The sequence below is a fragment of the Pterocles gutturalis genome, unplaced genomic scaffold (assembly GCF_000699245.1).
Source record: "Pterocles gutturalis isolate BGI_N339 unplaced genomic scaffold, ASM69924v1 scaffold18285, whole genome shotgun sequence".
Taxonomy (NCBI): Eukaryota; Metazoa; Chordata; class Aves; order Pterocliformes; family Pteroclidae; genus Pterocles; species Pterocles gutturalis.
Genome location: NW_010141351.1, coordinates 92,602 through 115,566, shown reverse-complemented (window position 1 = coordinate 115,566; position 22,965 = coordinate 92,602). Strand labels below are relative to the sequence as shown.

At 46.5% G+C, this 22,965-nt stretch overlaps 1 protein-coding gene across 1 annotated transcript in view; it reads left to right on the top strand.

Moving 5' to 3' along the window:
- Positions 1-3,244: 3,244 nt before the first annotated feature.
- Positions 3,245-22,965, top strand: part of IQSEC3 (IQ motif and Sec7 domain 3) — a 26,438-nt gene continuing 6,717 nt past the window's right edge. Inside the window, exons 1-4 of the mRNA XM_010083998.1 lie at positions 3,245-4,329; positions 9,274-9,435; positions 20,086-20,208; positions 20,839-21,005. Of these exons, the coding sequence (XP_010082300.1) occupies positions 3,245-4,329; positions 9,274-9,435; positions 20,086-20,208; positions 20,839-21,005 (1,537 nt within the window). The remainder of the gene's footprint in view (positions 4,330-9,273; positions 9,436-20,085; positions 20,209-20,838; positions 21,006-22,965) is intronic.

The following is a 22,965-nucleotide window of genomic DNA, read 5'->3' as shown; positions in this document are numbered from 1 at the left end:
CTTATCTCAACCCACAAATCTCTTTTCCTCAGGTGAGGGAAGGTGGAAGTGTGAGCGAGCGGTTGTTGTGGTGTTTGGCTTCTAGAGAGGGTTTCCAAACCATGACAATGTGCTGTTTCTGGCTTTGCCAGACTTCTCAAGTCTTTGGACTTGTCGCCGGTCCTTGTTATCTCAGCTGCAAGACACTGTAGGACTCCCCTTGCTTTGGACAGGGCCGGATGGCAGTGGACCACATGCAGAACCCTTCTTTGTACACCTGGTATGAACTGGAGAACAGATTAGGTTGGGAATCCTCTCACTTTATATCTTGTTGTGCTCCTTAATGTCTTAGCCCTTTGGGAGGACTGAGATAATGGACTGCAAAAAGCTGGTGATGTTTTATCAAGTTACTGACAGCTTGCATTTTTCCTTTAGACTTTTAGAAGGATCTCTCTTCTTAGTAGTTATTAAAGTCTGCCTTTTCGGGAACTGTCCTTGCATGAGATAAACTGGCCTTTTACTTCAGATCAGGAATGACATCTTGTCTTGGCCTCTAACAAGATCAGAACATACGAATTTCATATTTTCAGAATGGCTGTCACCTCCTTGGAAACCTCAGATAATTATAAGGCTCTTGCTTCTGCCTCATTTTGCATTTTACTGTTATTCTGTCCCTCAGATAGCTGTGTCTGTCCCTCCCATTTATTCCTCCTTCCCTCCCAACACAATTAACTCTACATTTTGATTAACCAGACCATTATGGTACGTGGTCATGGTCAGTTGCCAGTAATAACTGTCTGGATTTGGCCTGTGCAGGTTATTGGTTTAATTTGCATCTATCTGCATGAGCCGTCCTCCTGAAAGAAAGGACGTAGGAACAGCTCAGTCTGTTTCCAGGGAGGCCAAATTTGAAGAGATGTGGCAGGACTGCTGGTTTTATGGTGGGATTTAAGATGGTCGTTTTGGAAAAGGAAAGACAAAGAACCCCAACAAGACCCTTCTGCTTGCTGCCCAGAATCGCTTCTTGTCCCTGTATTCTTCTTTCCTACCACATCAAACTCTGGGGAGAAGCAGAGACCTTGTTTATCCTAAGCCTACTGACAGGTCTTGTGGTAAATGAACCTGAATCCACGGTCATTGTGTGGGTGATTTTTAGCACCAGTTCTGCAGACCCTTTCTGAGAAGGCAGCAGGGCAAATATTAGGGCAATGTTTTTTTAAATTAGGGGCAAGCAGAACTCTGAGCCAGCTGCCTCGACAGCTACAGTGGCCAACCCCATTGCTAAGCAAATTGCTAGTTTTTCTCAGTGCTGTGCTTTGATTTTTGCTTTGGACAGATGTGAATTCAAGGGCAAGGCAAACAGAAAACAGAAGCTTACCTTATATTTGAGCACAAGGCAAAAGGTCCCTGCTTCATTTCCAGCACGGCAAATATGAAAGGATGTGCCCCCCACCCTGTGCCGGCTCCCTTCCAGAAATGGCATCCTCCCCTCCGGTGCTGCAGGATCGCCAGACCTGTTGCTGCCTGGGGTGATGGGGTGCCAGTGGGCAAAGCCTTCAGTACTTACTCCAGCAGCTAGGATACCAGTGCAGGGACAGAATGGCTGGGGTCATATTGTTCCTCTCTTCCAGTCATCTCTCAAGGTTGTAGCGTCTTCCCCTGTTTCCAGAGGAGTTAGCATTGGAAAGATGCCAAGGGTGATTTACACTTCTCACAGCTGTCATTCCAGGCCTTCACTTGTATCTAGATCACTCACTGATGGTTTTATCTGCAACTTACGTAGTGCTACAAAAAAGGAAAAGAAGGAAGCAGATGAGATGACATGACATGACTCTGCAAGCTGAGGCTCATGCCTGTCTCGCTTTGGCTACAAAACCAGTTTGCACTTAAACTCAGATCTTCTGTGAGCTCAATCCTTCATCCTGTGAGTAGTGGACCAGCAAGAGATGGTGTCTGGGGATAAGGATGCAGTCAGTAAAACTCATACTTTGGATCCGCTAATGAGCTCATACTCACCATGTGAATGATGTAGTGAATCTTCTGTTAATTCAGGACTGATTTTACCAGCACTCCCAGTTCTGCACTTCACCTTTTTTGGAGTTTTCCACATGTGCACCCACGCATATAAACACTACAGTCTGCACCTGCACTCTGCTCTGTGAAGTGCCGACAGTGTAGAGTTCAGCCAGTACCTCAGTGAAGGTAGTTTGAGTTCATCCTTTTTTTCTCTTCAATCCCTTCACCGTCATTTTCACACTATTCCCCTTGTCCACTGTCAGTCACTTACTGGAACCAAGTCATCTAACATTCTTCTGCAGCATGTTAGTGAAGGCCCAGCTACGGAGGAAGAGGGGGTTACCAGGAAGTATAAATGCTAGACTATGGAAGAGAAATTACCATACATACTTGCTGTGTTGAAGCCTGTGAGATGCCACTTAGCTGTGTGTGTATGTATTTCCATGTGTGTCTGTTGCTACCAGCTCAGGAATGAGCAAATCCTCCTTCTACTTGTTCTTAATATCTTGTCTCAACATATAAGATCAGAATTTTTTACCTTTCAAAACTGAGAGTCTTTCTTTCTTGTCTAGTTTTCATTTCACTGCTGGCTGACACCTGAAAAACTCAGATATCAGAAAGGAAGACACTTTGGGATTCAGAGTGCTTTTTAAAAGATACTGAACAAACCCAGCCTCCAATTACTTCTATGGAAGCTGATGTTTCCCACTAGCTCCTATGATCAAGACAGCATTTTCTGCATTTAAAATTTAACTTTTTGTTCCTTTTTCTTAGTGGTTTCTCCTTTCCCTGAGAATATTTCGTAAAGTGACTAAGGAGGGGAGGAGCATTAGGAACACTCTGAGGCAAGGGATGATGCTTGACATTACCAGAGCACTGCTGAGCAGGAAGACACATTGCTGGAACACTGCATTTACAGTGATGAGCTTCCTCTAAAGGCCATCAGAAGTGGGTCTGCAAGGGAAGGGCACCTCCAGGCTCTGGCTTGTGTGGCTGGCACTCTAGGAAGAGGCATGATCATGTTACAAGTGTGAGGAAACTCACAGTACTGATGCTTTAGCCAGCCATGCCCAAAGCAGGGCCTTCTGTTGAAATCAGGGGCATGGCAGTACAATAAAAAGATAATTCAGTGTTAGAAGTGCCTCTAACAGTCATTACAGACTAATCAGTGTAGGAACAGGGGTAACAGAAAGCCATCATAAGTCAATCAGCAAAAAACATCTCCTGTTTACATGTCTTTCAGATCGAAATGCTAGAGCACAAATATGGCGGTCACCTCGTATCTCGCAGGGCAGCCTGCACCATCCAGACTGCTTTCCGGCAGTACCAGCTCAGCAAGAATTTTGAGAAGATCCGCAACTCACTGCTAGAGAGCCGCATGCCACGCCGCATCTCTCTGAGAAAAGTCCGGGTCCAGAACTCAGAGAGCTTCTCCGCTGAGAAAGCCCTGGTGGAAGGGTACAACTTTGTGGGCATCCCATTGGTGAGGTCCCCATCTTTGCCAGCCACAATCAGTGGGGCACTGACCGAGCTGGAGGACTCCTTCACGGAACAAGTTCAGTCCCTGGCCAAATCTATTGATGATGCCCTCAGTACCTGGAGTCTGAAGACCATGTGCTCACTGCAAGATGGAGGCTCATACCAGATAAGGGAGACCTTCAGTGCCAGCTCAATGCAACCAAACCAAGACTTAGAAGGTGAGCTGCAGGACAAGGAGAAGGAGGAAGGGCTCCTGACAGATACCCTACCCAAGAGCAGCAGCACTCTCATGATGGCTTTTCGAGATGTCACAGTCCAGATTGACAACAAGAACATTTCTGTCTCATCATCTACCTCGGTGTCCATGGCAAACTGCCTCAGCAGCAATGCCCAGGCTGAGCTCTCTCAAGCTACCAAGGCTGAAGAAAGCTCAGGAGAAGGGGAGGGAGAAGCCAGTGAACCACCGGCTGCCCCAGAGAGCTCACCTGAGTCCAAAGCTCAGAACAGCCACACTTTCACCGAGGTGAATGTCAGCACTAACGGCACAGGAGACAGCAGTGCTGAGCCTGGACAGATGGCAGTGCAGAAGCTCCAGTTTGATGCTAGCAACGAGACAGGGCAAAGCAAAGGCTCTGAGTCTGAGAATGCAGACAACTCAGAGCAGCTGAGCAGCAGCAGCACCTCCACTTCAGCCAAGTCAGCCTCTGAGGTGTCCTCAAAGGAAGCGCTGCAGGCCATGATCCTCAGCCTTCCAAGGTACCACTGCGAGAACCCAGCTAGCTGCAAGTCCCCCACACTGTCCACAGACACCATGAGGAAGCGCCTCTACCGCATTGGGCTGAACCTATTTAATATGTAAGTGACTCTTCTTCTTTCATGTTTCCCAGCCTATTTCATGTCTCACAGGAACAGGGGATGGGCAGGCTCTTGGTCTAGATCCATCTCCAGGGAAGTTCTTTCGTAATCAAGGACATGATCGTCTGGGTATGCAATGCAGACCACAAGTTGACTGCCCAGAAGCTTTTTTCCCTAAAGTCCCCCAAGTGCTGTCCTGATCTGCCCAACAGAGGAACAAGCCTAGTGCCCTATGAGTAGTGCCCACGCTCTCCTGAATTCTGAACCTTCAGTCCCAGTTGCTGTCCATTTGTCATTCAGCAGCTGAGCCTGGGATCTAGGATTCTTGCTCCACCCTGTTGCAAAGGAACAAGCATAGCTGGGACTGTAAACCTGGCCCTGGTTACTTAACATGGGGCATTTCCAAGTAAAGAGAGAGAGACGGAGGTAGAGCTGAGCTTAGCTACCCAGTATGAGTGCTCTGGCTGTCATTTTCCTTATGGTATTTGGGTAGATTTTCACCTGAGATACCAGGTTTAGTCATCGCTGTCTCTCACACATCTGAGTCTGATATCCTACGAAAAGGCGTAGGTATGAAAGCAAAAGCAGAGCAGCCCAGGATTACGATCAGAAGAGGTTAACTTGAGGGGTCACACATAGTCTATTCTGGATTGTCAGAAAGCAGCTGAGCTCCTGTAAGGAGCTTTCAATTTGCTCATTGCCTTTCAATGATACTTTTCTCATCAAAACAAGCCATGAGAAATACTGGGTTTTGCTCCATCATCACACTCTCATTTTATGCTGGTTTCCATTTGAGTCCCCTGATGAAGATGCTGGGGATGTAATGCACCCATGCTAGAAGAATGTTTTGACACATATTAGCATGGGCCTTTTGGTCAGAGCTAGGACTAAAGGTTATGCTGTCCTAAGCAGAAGTTTTTCACAGACAAGGGGACAACACACAGGATTTATACATGTGTATTTTGGAGGCTGTGACTACAGGAAGCAGGAACCTGCAAGAGAGGTTTTTAAGGCTGTGCTCAGAGCACATCCAGAACTGAAGTGATGTTAGAGCAGACAGATTTGGGACTTACAGAACTAATGAGGACATTTTACTAGCTCTGAGATCAGGTGTGAGCAAGTGGGTCCATCTGTATATATCAAAGTCAGGCTCTGGATGCACACAGATTTGCCTGATGGACACAAGCAGGCTGGAACAGGAGTAGGTAGGCACCAGACAGAGCTAAGGGTTGATTATGACAGAGATACTTCCAGGTCCACACAGATGTTTTGGTTTTTGTGTTGGGATAGGTGTAGTTCTGGAAGGGGACGTGGGGGTCACATCCCTTTTTGTGTTGGGATAGGTGTAGTTCTGGAGGGGGACGGGGGGGTCACATCCGTGCTACTAGGTGTTTCAGTATTCTCAGCCATTCTTGGCCGGAGCCCCTCTGCCCAGCGTGTTTTCCTTTGGTTCCTGCACAGTTGACATGAGCACTGATGTGAAGATAAAGCAGGAGTGAAAAGGCTTTTTCGCAGCCTCTCCTCCTCCCCCAGTCTGCCTGGCACACATTCATGTGACAGATGAGCAGCGCCAGGTCTGTTTTGGGGAAGAAGTTCTGCCATCCTCCTTCACTCAGTGACCTGGGTTCACTGCATCTTGCAGGTCCCTGTGGGATAGAAGACTTACTGTGGAGCTCCAAAAGACAACTTCTTAGACAGGCCTCCTACTCCCTTGAAACTAGCTGCTGAAATAGCGTGCGGTAACCTGTAAGGCTCAGCTTTCTTGACAAAATTTTGGAGGACAGGGAGGGAGGGAACTGACTGGTTAGCTCGGGGGACTGAAGCCTTTTCTTTATTCTCTGAGTGCGATCTAAGGGACACATGGCTCCCTTTGTGACACCATAGTGCCCCTCCGTCCAAGGGGCTGGGAAGGCCATTCAGCTTTCTGCAGTTATTTGGTTGTTTCCCTGTCAATTTCTAGCAAGGAGCCAGTTTATCACTGTAGGTTTTGTGATGTGGGCACCAACCCGTAGCGCATGGAGCTGAGGCTGTGTGGCCATGTGTGCACATCCTTTTTGCTGACCGCTCCCCTCCCCTGGACCAAGAGCTGAAAGCCTCCAGTTGCTGGCAGCAGCTGAGATAGTCTATCCAGCCTTGTGCTGCTTTTTCAGAAAGCAGTGGTCTGGCTCAGAGCAGGCCTCTGGGAACACATTGATGCTGTGGCAACTTTCCCCATCCCCACTCCACAGTGAGGGGGTGGAATCCCTGGAACAGAGAGTGCTTCGTTATGCAGCGCTGCTGTAATAACTCAGTGTGTGTGGGCAGCTGGCTGCGTGGGCAGAGGGAAAGCCAGCAGGACGTGAGGAATCCCGCAGCATTTGCTGGCCGTGCTTAACACCCCTGCAACACTAAAGAAAATAGCAGGGACCAGGCTGAGGAGAGATGGAAGTGGAGTTGCCTGCTGCACATCTGGGTAAAAGCTGAATGCTGCAGTACATGGGATACATCTGCAGGTGTTCAGTGGCAGAGGTGCTGTATTGCTCTCAGGATTTTGTGGAGAACAAATTGAATTCCAGGGAAAACATGAAAGGCTGCTATTAGTGGAAGAATAGTATATGCAAGTATATTTGAGTTATAGTCAAGGCAATGCAGGACGGCTGTCACAGCTGGACTGTTTTATCCTAAATCCTCTTGCATTGTGTGTGACATCTCTACTGAAATCTTCACATCCATGCCAGTGTGTGAGCTGCATTTTTCTGGCCATATTCAGCTCAGCTCCCCTGGAGCAAATACAAAGTCAGTCCAGTGGCTTTGGAGTCACACTGTTGTAGCTAAGATCATTCTCATGCTGTGAATACCACACTGTCCCTTGCCAAATACCAAAGTGTGCAGGTGGAGGTGCATTTTATGAATCTCTGTTGCTTAGCTTGACTTTAGTCCTGACCATATGACCTTTGCACTCAGCAAAGAACTTTGCCTGTGCTCTTTAAAGGTGAACCACGAGATCTGTGTGATAATACAGAAGGTGCACTGTTGCTTTTCCCTGAAGAAGGCCTGGGTTTTTCATTATCAGATCTTGCAGCAATCCTGTTCATAAATTTAATGGACTAACTTTTCTCCCAGCTGCTCTCCCCAGGGATGCCACACTGCCCAGGGTATTTTCTTTGTGACATTACAGAGTAAGCAGAACTATTTCAAGCCCATGTACTTTTTGTATACCCATGAAGCCCCTGTAAGGAGCAGGCCATTCTCCTGAATGTTGATCCCCTTCTAGCTAGACATATGTTGCTCACCCACATCTTTCACCACCTGACAGTGTCACAGTCTGTGCATATCATGCATTCACGAGCTCTGAGATATCATCCTATCCTTTCCTCACCCCAGGAAACTGCCTGAGCAAACTCACTCCTTGAGCCTTGACAAAGATCCCTGAATTTGTGTTAATGATGGAAGTATGGCATCCTTTCATGAAGAAGCTACCCTCTTACCTCTCCCCACTTGCCAGCTCAGAGAACCAAAGGAATGTGGAAATCTTCCCTGGCATTGCACTAATTCCCCTCAGAAAGAGTCTATCATGACAGACACCCTCCAGTGGGGCAGACTGAAATATAGGAAGAAAACCTCCTGCCCAGTACACACATCCACACTCATTCCTGTCTGTAGTGTGGGACAGGCACCACATAGACTCACAGCCACTCCCAGGATACACAGAAGCATGTGTGCTAATAGGAAACATGAGGAGAAAGCCAAAATATGCAGACACATGGGCTCTGATGAATATGTATGGTGCATGAGAAATCTGCATGTACAGGACGTAGACACACACAAACATGTGTGCTTGTTGAGACATGCACTACCCCCCAGGAGCTGTGTATGCGGGCACAGACACTGGCACATTAACAAGCAGAAAATCAGTCCCACAACCAGGCAGTCAGGCCCACTCAGCACCCGGCCCATTCTCAGAGAGGCACTCACAGCCACAGAGGGAGAAAAACCCTCTGTCTGGGAGCTGCACGCAGCATTCTCCCAGCTCTGACAAGGCATTCTCCAGGTGTATGCTCTCATCCACCCACACACAGAGATTTCTGCCTGAGGGGGTAAATCAATAGAGAAGGGAAGAACAACACAGCTAAGGGTGGGGGAAGTGGAAGAAGAGATAAGCAAATCTGAGCATGGGATTTCAGTTCAGGCAGCCAGCACCAGGCTCAGGTGAGGAAGACAGAAAGTGTCACTCAACACTGAGCACTAAAAATGTATGAAATAGAGAATTATTTTTTTTACTGAAAAAGTGCCCACCTGTGGTTATCCCCCTTTGTGTCTTGAGCTTCATTTGCCCATAGACCAGGACAGCAACGTCTCCTAAGTCTCTTCACAGCCCCGTTTTTCTCTTTGCCTTTGTCTGCCCTACGGAAGGTGCAACCCCAGCTTCCCTAAAGCAGAGGGTCATACACCCGGCTCTCACCCCTGGTCCTTGGGGACAGCTCTCTGTTAGCTGTATTTGAAGCAGCTGAATGTGCTGATATTTCCTGTGCTGTGTGTGTGACACACAGTCTAATCATGTCCTCACAGGGACCATAAACAAACCAAGCTGGGGCAGGGAGAATACAAGAGCCTTTGAATCTGGAGCAGATGGATGGCAGAAGAGAGTCACTGATGAAGCTGGTATGGTGCAGCAGGATCCTTTGTAGCAGTGGGATGGTACTTGTGATTGCCAGGTGACAGCAGGTGTTGCAAGTGACACAGCAGGTCCCATGGCATCCTTTTGTCCTCAGTGGAAACTGGGAGGGACTCCCCCAAGTCACTTTTCCCTGCCCACACCAGTCCCATCCCTGCCACACACATGAACTCATAGGAGCTCACGCAGTTACTGAGGGCTGCATTGCTGCAAGCCACAAGGTGAGCCAGAGGCAATAATGCCTTAAAGAGATCATGCAAACTCACCATGTCTCTGTCCTTCTCTTTCAGAAACCCAGACAAAGGGATCCAGTTCCTGATCTCCCGAGGCTTCATCCCAGACACCCCCATCGGGGTGGCACACTTCCTGCTCCAGCGGAAGGGCCTCAGCCGCCAGATGATTGGGGAGTTCCTGGGCAACAGCAAGAAACAGTTCAACAGGGACGTCCTGGAGTAAGTGTGGAAACCTCTTCCCCTCTTCCCTGCAGTGTAAAGGAGATGCCAACCCACTCTGCCTCTGGTAGCACCAGCAAGTCCCTGTCCTCCATGCTCCTCTATCCCCACTCTGCAGGAACTTCACCATTCCCACTCCCTGTTTGCCACCTCTCAATGCATTTCCCAGCAATGTGTTTCTCTCTATCAGCAGCCCTTTCATTTTAGTCTCTCCTCAGAGGGTCTGTGATCATCTAGCAGGAGCTCAGCACTGTTGGGTGGTAGAACTAGTGATGCTGAGAGGTTTTGCGGCTGGGAAACTCTGTGACTGACATCTCACCCCATCCAGATGAAGCACCTCTGATGCTTTCTGGGAAACACTAAGAGAGGAAGAGGAGAAAAAAATATCTGCTCCTTGCTGTGAGACCAGCAGGGAGCAGCAAATGTTGGCTCCACACCTGGTTCTCTTTCTGTCCAGTTTTGAGATGGGTGGCCGTTTCAGTTTGTCCAGCTGCACTACGGGGGATGATAAGAGGGGAATTGGTCCTGTTTGTGGCAATGAAGAGGCCTGCATGAGGAAGCATGCTACTAAGGGTTTATCATTACCACTGCCATCACAGAGCACTGAGGAACATCCCCGCTCTAAAAACTACAACGGGGTGAGCTGTCCATTTTCTGAACAAGATCTCAGGTTTCCTCCCTGCTTCTCTTCAGTGGTTGCCTTTGCTGGATTGTTCCCTTCGGTTCTGTCACCGTGTTCCTCTCCTGGTCACACAAGCCATGCATCTCTCAGCCTACACCTCTCTCGTCTTTCAGGTCTTGCAATTTGGGCTGCAAAATCCCGTGAATACCCGAGGCCTGTACTACTTCTGCACTTGCCTATTGCTCTGCCTTCCACATTATAACTATTGCTAACTTGTCAGCCCCCAGCATTGCAGGAGCAGGGTGTGAAGTGTTGGGAAGCAAAGCATCTTACCTGTTGTGAGCATTGTCTAAGATCACAGGCTTTCTGCAAAGATGGGCCTGGGGAACTGAGATGAGCCTTTGTTTCCTGCTTGGTCCTGATATACTTCATGAGGGAAAAGGAGGAAGCACAGCTCGCTTTATGATAAAAAGAGGACATCAGGAATAGGAGACACCACCCCTCTCCCCCTGAGAATGGCTACAGTGAAAGCAGGGCGGGTTTGCACCAGAATGTGAATGTGAGGGCTGCTGTGCAGGGTGATGTGACCTGTGTAGTCAGGGGGCAACGAGCTCATTCAGAGACCTGTTTCAAGGGATGACCAGCACTCAACTGGGTCTTTCTTTTACTAGGCAGAAGCACAGTTCTTAGTGAGAGCTGCCTTTTGATTAGGCAGGAAGTCCTTTGCACTGGATCCTTTATTGTATTCTCCCATTCTCCAAAATGTTCTCTATCTGTCTTGAATTTTGCAGTGGTTTCTCTTGAAACAAGCCAAATGGAAACCCTGAATCCAGTACACACACCACTTCTACTTCAGGGAAAGACTGGAGTATGCCAGTTCAAGAGCCAAATCTGGGCCCAAATTTTAAAATTTTTTGCAATTGCTGCTGCTTATTACTGCAGGTACCTGACCTTCAGTCCAGCTCTTTTTTTTTAATATACTGTATGGATATTGATTTGGCCAGCAACAAGATACATGTTCTCTCCAGTCTCTTCATGCTGAGAGCTGCAATTAAAAGTAATTGCCTCTTTTTCTCCAGTTAGCAATGTGTGGGCTGCTTCCCTTGACAAATACTCTGCCAAAGTCCAAACCTAGCCTCTGCACAGACAGGAAAATATTGCAATAGCAGTAGGCTATTGTAGTAGGCTTGTAGTCCTAAACTTGTCATCATCCCTGCAAGTGACCATGCTCTTCTGCCTCACATGTGACTACAAACTCTGTGTTTGCAGCTCCTGGGAACAGTCCCTACTGCAAAGCTTGGTGTCTGCCTCCCAGCCTCAATGCCCAGGAGCTGCTATGTGGTGGTTGCTTGTCTTGTCTGCATGTTGCCAGAGGGGCCATTAAAGCAGGTGGCCCTACTCCATCATGCTTGTTACTCTTGGTTTCCACTGCACCTCTCAATGTAGCACTCCAAATGTTCGATGAAAGAGTGACTCTGCCATCCTATTTACAGGTCTAGAAAGCAAGGCTCAAAGATGGCAACTGAGCTGTTGAGGCTGTGCGTACATGGACATATCTTGGACATGGACTGTGTGTGTATGGACATATATCAAGCAACTGAGTCTGAATTCAGGGTTCAAACCTGAGTCTGATCTCTCTAGGCAATAGATGATGTTCTTGCACTAACAATCTGTGCTGCTATCCCCTCTTCACAATAAATAGCTGATTCATCTTCCTTAAAGGCAAAAATAAAAGTAGATATAAAATATACACAAGATGTTCTAAAACAGGAAGGAGAAACACACACATTCAGCTGGCTGTAGCTGTGCTGTTTGCAGGTACTTTCTCTTCCTGTGTTAGTTCTGAGCTTGGGGATAGCAATGGTTGGTGGTTTTTGCAAGCAAACTTTCATCAACTACTTGTGAGAGCTGGCTGGGTAATGACTGCACACCCAGCGGTGTGACATGTATGGAAACAAGGCACTGCCAGGAGAAATTCTGACCCAAGATTGTCATCCTGGATATTTTTCCTGTCCATGCTGCAGGAAGAAGAGGGCTGGCAGTGTAGTGCAGTGAGCTGGCATTTCCAGTGCACTGTAGCTCAAGGGCTAGTCACAACTTCTGAGCTGCTAGTGTAGGTGCAAGAGGCAGCTCAAAGACCTTTTGTCATTCTAGAACTGTCTAAGACCTAGTCTGGTTCTAATTCCCCATCCTACTCTAATCAAATTATCTCAGGAACACTGACATAGGTTGGGAGAATGGAGTTTGCAAGGGTTGTCTCACAGACCTCACATCTACCCACACTTAGCAAGCCAGTGTTAGGGTACATGGTATTTGCTGGAGAGCATGTGGCAGACCAGATACCTCCTACATCTGCACAGTTTGCCCAATGCCACAGTCATTTTTGTGGCCCAAGTAGGTAGAAGAAGAACAGGCACTACTGGTCCTGGCAAGTTCAAATGCCCAGGCAGGGTGTCCATGAGCAGGCAGTAGTTGTTGGACAGCCACTGACCACCTGCGGTGACCAAGCCTGTGTGCAGGGGGAGATGTTTCTGCTCTGTCATATCCCAGACCTGGCTCTGGAGCCTTCCTGGCCCATCCTCTCCCTCCTGAAAGCAAGTTCAATTATTGATGCCACTTGCTGTGTTAGTTTAGCTTTCACTCAATATGAAAACTTGTGTTAGAATTGTGTATTGTAAGCATTGTTTCTATTGCAACCAGGTTGAATTAACCCAACTGCATGAATAAATAATAGGACAGCTTTTAAAACATCTGCAAAAGTGTCAGCCTCCCTTGTGCATTTGGAGGCGGGGCAGAGCTGCCCAGGTTACAAACTACAGACTCAGCTGTAAGTCCAGCCATAAGTCTATACTCTGCGAACTTATCTTGTCTTCCATGGATATTGAAGCTATGCTAGCTGATAAACAAGCCAACCATTGCCTGTTCCTGGAGTCAGGCAACAGAGCTCAGGAGAGCACAGTGGCATTTGGCACTGTGAAGATGATCCCTCTTTACTGCCCACCTAGTAAATGCAAAACTCCAGAAAAGTGCCATGCTGGTTGCAAAGCCTCTTATGTACATGGGCAGGGGGGGTGAGTGAGAGTAAGCACAGTATGAAGACTGAGCATCTTTTTTATGCTATTTTGCCTTCCCACACCTGTGTGCCCAGCACTTAAAAGCCCTGAAATTCTATTCTCCCTTCCATTCTTCTACTCTGTCTTTCAGCCTTTAACTTATTTTCTTGGAACCCAGAAAGGGCATATGGATAACTCACAAGTAACTATACATTCTAGCCAGAGGAACAAGGGAGACAGCAGGGGATTTTCAACAGTGTGTGACTATAGTTGGCACACATCCTTTGATAACTCTAAGCTGCTCAAGCCTTAGGGAGACACAGTATGTCATTTTCTCTTGCAGAAAAGGCTTCAATCTTTAAAAGTAGGATTTATCTCACCTGTTTTTAGCCAACACCAAGTTTAGTGTCTTCTATCAATTTATGAATTCCTTTAGTCAATGGGGAAACACAGACCCCCTCAAGAGTGTTGTTTTTCTTAATGTGCTAGTTTAGGCTGGACAACTAGCTTTTAGATATTTTATGTTACAGGGGATAAATCCCATCTGTAACCAATTTTGAGCATCCCACAGTAACAACCACTCACTGTGATCCAGCATCCCACAGTAAGTTCCAGCCTCTTCTCCCGCGAATCTGCTTCCACAACCTGCCCCGAAACCAGCTGGGAGTTGTCACTGGGGACCTACCCCAGGGTTTCAGTGTTTACCGGTCCAAGGAATACAGCTGTAGAGAGGCAGCCTGGACCATTAAAGCACTGATCTGGTACAGAGCATTTTTTATCAAATCTTGGCAAGTACTGCAGAAAAATAATTTTGTTACTTTCAAAAGTAACAAAAAGTCAGGCCCAAGACATTAACACACACTTTTACTATGAGCTACATCATCGTTCTTGTGTCCTTTCTTCATTCCTTTCTTTTGTATTACATGCTCAGATGTATTGTTTATTTCTTTTTGTGCACTCTTCATTCTGTGTTTATTTTTTGCTTTTGTTCTCCTTCATTCATACTTCCCTTCACTTTAGTTCATTCTTCTCTTCCACCTGTTTCTGACTCAGGAATTGCTTCCATTTATAGTTCATTCAGGAACAAGGTAATGTGAGTGATGCCATGAATGGAGTTGGCAGTGCTGCTTGTACTGGATGGTTTGTGTTCGGGTTTTGGGTCTTGAAAGTGCAGAAGTGGCTCTCCTGGTGCATTTGCTGTCTGAGGAGAAAGGGGCAGGGATTCAACCAGAGGAGACATTGTGCTGAGTCAGGGGCTGGTTGGTGTTAGACTGTAGGTTGCTGTTAGACACCCTCTCCCTTGTGAGTGAGCAGCTCTCGTGTCTGTCAAGAGTGTATTGTCTTCTCTTTCTCTCATGGGAAGTCAGGGAGAGAAAAGCTGCTCTTAGGAGTGTAAGTGCAGAGCTGGGAGCCCAGCAAAGAGGATGTCTCTCAAAGAAGTGTTAGATTCCTCTTAGAGTGAACTTGGCAGGTTAGTCCAAACTAGCCTCCCTTCCCCTTCTCACTGAGGACATTATAGAGGATCAACAGGGGACTTGCATTACAGGAGGGTTTGAGCAATAGATAATGATGTGATGGAAACAGGACAGAGGGAAGAACATGCTAGGCAGTTCTGACCTCCTGCTGCAAGCAGAGCTGTGGCACAGATCAAACTTGTGATCAAGAGCAGCTTTCCCATGATGGGCTTGCAAAGGCTGAAGGTGCAGCTTGAACTTGGCTAGGTGCTCAGGGAAATAGTGGTTTCCCTTGTCCCTTGGCGGACAAGGGTTCCCAATTGGAGGTGAAGATGAAGGCTGGGTAGAACCCTCTCCTGCATGGCCAATGTGCCTGGAGTGGGAACAGCTCTCCACCTTGGAAGGCAGCTCTGGTCCAAGGCATAGTACACTATGCAATTTCTCACTTAGTAAGGAGTGGATATCCAAGTGAGTAGCCATGTGAACTACCAACAAGCCTGGGAGGTCAGGTAGGAATGACTCAGCCCCAGAAAAAAACAGGCAATACCTGTAGTGCAGCATCCCTCACAAAGGGGAGACTGGTGTGGGCCATGGTCTCTGTTGTAGAGACCCTTGCAGAAGGAGGGCATGTAGGGCAGGATTGGGACACATGCCTGTGCTACCAGTGCAAGGAATCAGTGAGTCTTGCTTGCTCTTTTTTCTGTGAGCCTCAAATAACACATACAGGGCAGCCTCCTCACAGGGAGCTGAGCTCTTCCTCTGCAGTCCACCTTAAGCCTGGTTCATCTTCAGAAAGCTTTTGTAGGGTTAGGGAAGCTGAGTAGAGGGATGTTTTTTGTTAATATCTTTGTGCCTTGTGGTTTTAAACTTTCCACCTGGCTGCCACCCTCTTGCTCCTTCCCTAAGTGTGGGCTGCAGGTTCATTACAGACACTTTTAGTTGCAGCCCAGCTCCTGCTGCATTGTCACCTGAGCGGAAAAACAGGAAAATAGGTCATTACACTTGGGCAAGCAGATGCCAGCCCCACACAATACAGCTGCTTCCTGCCTTCACTGAAGCCTTTTGCCACAAGGTTTTTTTGCCGTGCTTAGAGCCCTGCACTAAATCCTTGCAGCTCTGATGCCACTATGTCCACCTCCTTTTGGGGGGTTCTACGCCCTGCAGCCTAGGAGGCAGCACGGCTGCCACAGAAATAATAGATAAGAAAAATGCTCCAACTAGGAGGCCACCCTTTGGTCCTGTCACCGGGCACCTGGCGTGCAGTTCTCTGCAGTTGTGAGGTGCCTGTCTGCGGAGTGCCTCAGGACATGCCATACTCCCCACGTATACAGGTGGCACAAGAGGCCTCAAACTCCACCACCTTGTTTATGGGGCAGGGTGTCAGCACTTTTCCTGATCACTTCAGCAACATGATCCAAACATCCAAAGTCCTGTCCCTGCAGGTGCTGGACTAAATGTACCTCTAGATGCACTGTCAGCTCAATTCATGTGGCTTGTTGCAAGTCTGTGGGGAGGAAAGAGTTGAAAAAGGGGGAGATTTTATAAGGTGATTACTCTGGCCCTCCTTACTTATCCTTCTGGCCTCCTGGTGGTCCTGGAACAGGCACCTCACAGGCATTCTGCTGTTTGTGGAAAAACAAACTCAGTCTGGTTTTGGCACATGCACATAAGCTGCTGGTTTATTCCTTGGATGCAGAGAGCCATCCACTCTCAGCAAAGCCTTTGTCTCTTACATTGGCAAATCCAGTTCTGGGGAGAGACACCCCTCTCATGCATGCTGTTACACTGCCTTTTACATTGCAGCTTTGGAGGCTGATGAGATCGATGTACTTCTCGCAGTATACTTGCCAAGATATTCTATGTCAGCTTCCAGGGTCTCCACCTTGGAAAGAAAAGACCTCCTTGCTCTGGTTTCACAAAGAAAAGTTGCATTGCATTTCAGGGGAGTTCTGACATAGGCAGCACAGTGCATTTGGAAAGTTAATGAGAGTCTGTACAGGAATCTGAGGTCAGGCAAGGCAGCAAAACTTGTAGCCACCTAGAAGAGGAGCAGGAACATGGCAGCCCCATGGAACAAGGCTCTTTGGCTCTTTGAATGGACTTTGCTTTGTCAAGTTTGCTCACAAAAAATATCAGACAACTATGATCCACCATTCTTTCTGTCTGTCTAGCAGCAGAAAGTAGCAGCATGCCTGATGGGTCGTCTAGGTCTTTGGCACAAGCTTTGTCAGATAAAACAAACGGAAGCTCAGGCTGACTTTGCTTGAGTCAAACTTTCTTCCTAACCCGTCCTTTCTGCCTAGTCAATTTTTCTCAGGAAGCAGAACAGGGGGCACCCTTCTTTGGGCTGAGAAACAAATGGAAGGGACTCCCAGGAGTTCATCTTAGAATTTACAAAGTAAACCTGCATCTGTGAGTCCATGAAAGACAAAGGACAAGCTGAGCATAACTCATGTAGCAATGCCTGTTTGAGTTTGAAAAGGGCTGCCTTGTCCTACTTGTCCTAATAAAGACTTGACGCTTTCTCTATCAAGGGCACTGACTTATTATTTGAGATTTGTACACAAAGAGGCGGATGTGTTAGAGCAGACTGTGTAGAGGGGCAAGGATTGATCAATGAGGGAGGGAGTGAAAGATACTTGATTTAATGCTGGTGGATTGAGGTTACTAAGGTGACCTCAACAGGTCTTACTGGTGTGTGCAAGGACTCTGCTTTCACACGTCTGAAAGGAGACAATAACAGAAAAATCATTGGGGTCAATGCTGAGAAACGTCATGTATTGGAAAAGATTAAAAAATAATAACAAAAGTCCAACTGCAGAGGTGGTTGCAGCTGTGACCACAATAATGACTAACCAGAGAAAAACTTTTCTTACTATCAAAGATAAATTCGAAGAAGCAGAATGTGTTGATGTCAACTCAAGGGACATGTGAGTATAACTATGAAAAAAATGTAAATAACAAAGGAAAGAGGCTGTGGACGAAGTATTTGCTGTTGCCAGAAACCATTTGTGAGTGTTTCTGCAGTCCACCTCTTGAAGAGGAAAAAAAAAAAGATTTGATGTAAGATTTCCTGTGAGAGCAGCCCCATTGCTTCTCTGCCTTTGCTCCTCACCAGTTGTTCCTACTGGGAAAGAGCCCTCATTTCCTAGTTGAGGTTGTAACAAATCCAACCTCAGTTGGAGTTCAAACAGAGCTCTTGGTAAGTTATTCTGTGGGTGTCACTCCGGTTAAGCAATGATATCTTAACTCTTGAATCAGTAGGGGAATAGAGGAATGGAGAGATGTCTCTGAGCATTTGAACCCTGTCCCTCACCCATCTGAGACATCATGCAATAGATTTGCATTCTAGCAAGGCTGCCTATGACATTCAACAACCTAGCACACAAAACACTTCCCAACAGCCTACAGCAAACTGCAGCACTATAGAAAAGACCAACAGACACATCTCCAGTTTATCACTGAAAGGAAGAAAAATAAACTGATGACAGCACATCCCTTTATTAGCAGAGGTTTGTTTGGTAAAATCTCCAGATAATCCTGGGAAATGAAAGGATCCAAAAGATACCTAATCCCCGCCCCCTGTTTTCACTGTACTGCTCGTCATGCAGTCCCAGAAAAACTGTCTTGGGAAAATTTTCTCCTAACCTTAAATTTAGTCAGTTTGTCCTTTACAACACGAGAGAGCAAACCAAACACAATACAGAGGATGAACTAAAAGGGGGTAAGGGGGAGGCAGAATTAGCATCCAAGGTATATAGAAGCAGAAAATATGAAGTCCTTGAATTTTTAATAGACTTGTAATGTCAAGGTGCCATATGACTGAAGATTAGCAAATTAGTAACTTTGTATTTAAGGAAGGCTTAAGGAAAATGGGATTTTTGTCACCTGTGAATTTCTTGGTCTGTCAGACAGAATGTCAGCTTTGAGAATTTATTTATGGGAAAGAATAATGGCAGACAGGAAGGTAAGTGGTACATACCAAAGGCAGTGGAGAGTAGATTAATTCAATGTCTTTCTTTTTAAAATAACTGGTTTTCTAGACAAGGGACATGCAGAAGGTAATTCTGGACTTCAGCAAAGCATTTGACATGAGAAATTGTCAGTTGAGAGTGGAAGAGAGAGAAATTAACAGAGGAATCATAAACGGGGAAGATAATTGGCTGATGCAGATATTAGTGCCTACATACTCAGATGAAGTGTGAAGCTGGACCTAAGGGAGGTTATGAGCAGAGTTTTCTGAGTCTAGTCTTTTGATTAATGCTTGCAGTCATGACCTGGACACAAAAGGTAGGAATATGCTAACGAAATGTGCTGAAGCCACAGGGGGAAGGTGTTGTCATTACAAATTACCAAAATACCATGCAGAAAAAATTAAGAAGAACTAGGTTATTTGACTAATACAAACAGTAAGAATTATAGTAGTTGGTTTTGGAGGCTAACAATAGAACTTTTATAAGCTGAGAATGCTTTAGTGGTAAACAAGAGAGGTGGCATCCTCTTCTTTGAGTATCTAAGTAGGCTATGAATTACCAGTGTGCAGTGCATCACTGTGAAAGGAAAAGCAATACCAAATGTGTGAGGTGAAGGATTTCCAGCAGATAACAGGAAAGCATGGCACTGAATTATGGTGGAAATGGAAGATTGTGTGTAATGGGTAGTAATGTATAAAATTAATAGGAGTTTGGACAGAATGAATTGTTGGGGACTCCTGGTATTTGACTACATGGGCAGAGTTTTACCCACCCTTGATGTTACAAGCCAGCTGAAGTTGGAATGTTATTTCTGTACAACAGCTTCAATTTTCTATTTTCTCTCAACTGGGTCTTGTCTTTAAAGACATAATGAACATTGTTGCTGCAGTGGTTGAGTGGGAGTGAAGAATGGTGAAGAAGGTATGGATTGTAAATTGGGATGTATACTGATCAGAATGGAAGGTGAGGAGACAAGTGCAGGAACAGCCCAGCGACTAAAGATAAGAGAAGGATGCATAAGCAGGTAGTGAACAAGTGCGTGTGCTGAGAGGGAGGAATGGACAATGTGTGAAGGATTACCAGATAGTAGGAAAGGCAGAAATAGATGGATCTATATCTATATTGATATTGGTACTGATATAGGTGTTTAAATATATATGTCAATATAGATGTCTAGATACCTGCATTTATACAGATACAGATAAGTATCAATACATATATATATATACCTTCTCTGTATATGTATATGTAAATATAAATGCTCTATGTGCATTATATATATATATCAAGGTGTATATACACACACATGCATATATATATATATATTTGGTTAGGCACAAGAATTGCTCACCTGCTGTAGAATGCAGGAATCACTTGTCTGAAATTACTGCCCATTTTAACTATAATCTGGGCAGCTGTAGTGATGTCTCAGGCCCTCTCCCATGGTATTGCCCTTACGGACTGAGCCTTGGCACCACAGTGAAGGAGCCTGCTTTGCATACCCTGTGGGAGGAGGTGCTGATGAAGGCTGTGTCCCCCTCCCACAGCTGCGTGGTGGACGAGATGGACTTCTCAGGCATGGAGCTGGATGAAGCCCTGCGGAAATTCCAGGCCCACATCCGCGTGCAGGGGGAGGCACAGAAGGTTGAGCGGCTAATCGAGGCTTTCAGGTAAGAGAATGAGCCCTGCAGCCCCACTGCTGCAACCAGGTGGAAGCAGAGAGCACGCTCAAGGCAGAAAACATGTAGCAGCCATAGAGTGAATGGCCAGGGACCTCCCTTCCAAAGAAGGTGATCATGGAGGGGCTTCTGAAGCACAGAGTCCTCTGTACCACTGATGTGGCAGAGCCATGTCCTTGTCAGATGTTCAGTGGCATGAAGACACAAAGGGCCAGACTGAGGCTAGTCCTGACATGTCTGCCAGCAAGGGTCTCCCTGTTCATCAGTGACTGAGAGGAAGAGCAGCAGTGGGGCTTTCAGGGGTGCTGTGTTGCTCCCTTGGTGCCCTTAGCAAGGCAGACTGGAGTAGAAACCTCCTATATCACCCTTACACCAGCCTGAGTAGTTCTCTCTAGTCTCACTTGCTCTTTTGGTTCCTGAGGACAAGAAGGCTGAAGTTTCAGTGGCCTGCTTCAGCCGTTGGTGGGTAAATTTGCCTTTAGAGAGCAGTCAGTTCCTTCTCATTTGTGTGAGAGGTGGAGTGAAAGGAGGAATTTGATCCACTTGTGATGAAGCCATTGCCACCCTGAAGCAGAGGACTTCCATGTTCCGTGTTAAGTGTGTGTATCCCTCCTGCTGCAGCCAGAGGTACTGCATGTGTAACCCAGATGTGGTCCAGCAGTTTCACAACCCGGACACCATCTTCATCTTGGCCTTTGCAATCATCCTCCTCAATACGGACATGTACAGCCCCAACATCAAGCCTGACAGGAAGATGATGCTGGAGGACTTCATTCGCAATCTGAGAGGTGAGGGTCCTGCTTTGATTTTTTTCCCATCTTGCTGCTCTAAATTCTGCCTAGGTGAAGGCAGCAAAAACCTAGTGGAGCTGCCTTTCTCCAGGGCTGCTGCTGCTCCCTGTGAGCCAGACATAGAGGGCCCTCTGCGGTGTCTTCTAGGATGCTGGGGAAGGGGAAAACATAAGCTTTGTCTTCTGCAGAAAGCTGTCCAGCCTTCTCGGAAACCAACCATTTTCTTAGAGATGGCTTAATCTTTTAATAGATCTCACTGCTTGGAAGCAGTCCATTGTATTACTTTTTCGTATTGTTCAGCTCCATCCTTCTTAGACTCTGCTGGGTTATACTAAATAAGCCCTTCCGCTCCTTGCTGCTTTGAATATATGAACACATTTTCCTTCTATTCAGGCTAAATCTTCCCCTTCTTAATTGCTTGCAATTGCTTATGGTAACTGTAGGCCTGACAGAGTTCATGCATACATTACCTCTTCACAATTCCTGAAACATCAGTTCCCCAAATCAATTTTCTTCTGTTTTTCAAGGTCAGTCCATGCCATCTTGGTAATAGGTTGCTAAAAGCACTTTTTCAGATGTGGTCACAACACAGTCATATATAGAGCCACTGCCCCCCTTTTTTTTCAGATCTGCTAATGCAGTTTAGTATTGTTGGCCTTTCTGACATGATGTCTAGATAAATTCTTGTCTCATTTCCCAGCTGTGTTCACTCCTAGGTTATCCTAGTTCAGCCATCTTCCAAGTGTCTCTTACTGCACATCTGCAATTCAGATGAAGCTCCCTTAAAGTTTTTCCAGTGTAAATCCCTGTCTAGATTTTGATCTTCTTTGGGTTCCTTTGACTTGTTTCTTTGTCCTGACTGCTGCTCAGAAAGCGTCGTCTCAGCCTCCCACACCTTCCCCAATTTGTCATCCACTTCAGACTGATATAATGTGACACTGATGCCCACTTTCAAGTTATATCCTGAGACACTGAATGAGGCTAATACCTGCCATCAGCCCCTTTTGTATCATAGCTGATAGCACTAACTCAGAAGGGGTTTTTATGTTAACTTACACTTAGAGTTGCTTGAAAATCTGCCAGTTCACATCACAATGAATTTAGCCAACATGAGGATCACTCACCTCCAGTGCATAACACACCACAACTCACTAGAGCGAGTGGATGTTACCCCATTACAGACAAGGGGAGACAGTTCATTCCAGACTCACCTGCAGGCCAATGCCCAGGTCAGTAGCTTCACCAGCCTGTGTTTAAAAAAAGACAGAGTATTCAGGCTACCTTTGCAAGGGTGTGGATGAGGGAGCCAGGAGATGACAATGCCTCTCCATTCCTCAGCAGTTCCTCACCTGCGTCATTCAGCGTGGTACATTTCAGACCAGGGAGTTGGAGGGAAAGCAGAGAAAATCAATATAAAGTGACTGAGAGAATTCAGTTCAGAGGAAAGACTGGCAGTTTAATTTGTGGTGTTTGGCTCAGGGGCGGGTGAAAGAAAAGTTTTCTGCCAGGCTCTGCAATGGGTCAGACAGCAAAATTTGGCAAGTTATGTAAGGAGATATAAAAGAGGAAAGGGACAGGACCAAGACAGAGATATCACAGACAGAGTAATATGAAAGTATTGCTCCTAAGAGACATCACAGAAGGAAAATGGTGGAGGCCACCAAGCAAACAGGATGCAATGCAATGCTTGCATTCTCAGGAGGAGCAGCTGGATCCCATCATAGATCTCTTCCACATCTAGCACTTCTGATGAAATTAAATCAATGCAGGTATTGCTGCTGAGTGGCCCATGATATATGAATGTGAAATAGTGGCTATAAAACCTTAGGGAGCACATGGAAAGGAGCCACCATGCAGAGCAAAGGAATAATGAAAGCTTCTGCATTGGCCTCAGAGGTGTCAGTCTCTCCTGCTGGTGCATTAGGTGTGTTAGAGCAAGAAAGAAGACAGCCTAAAG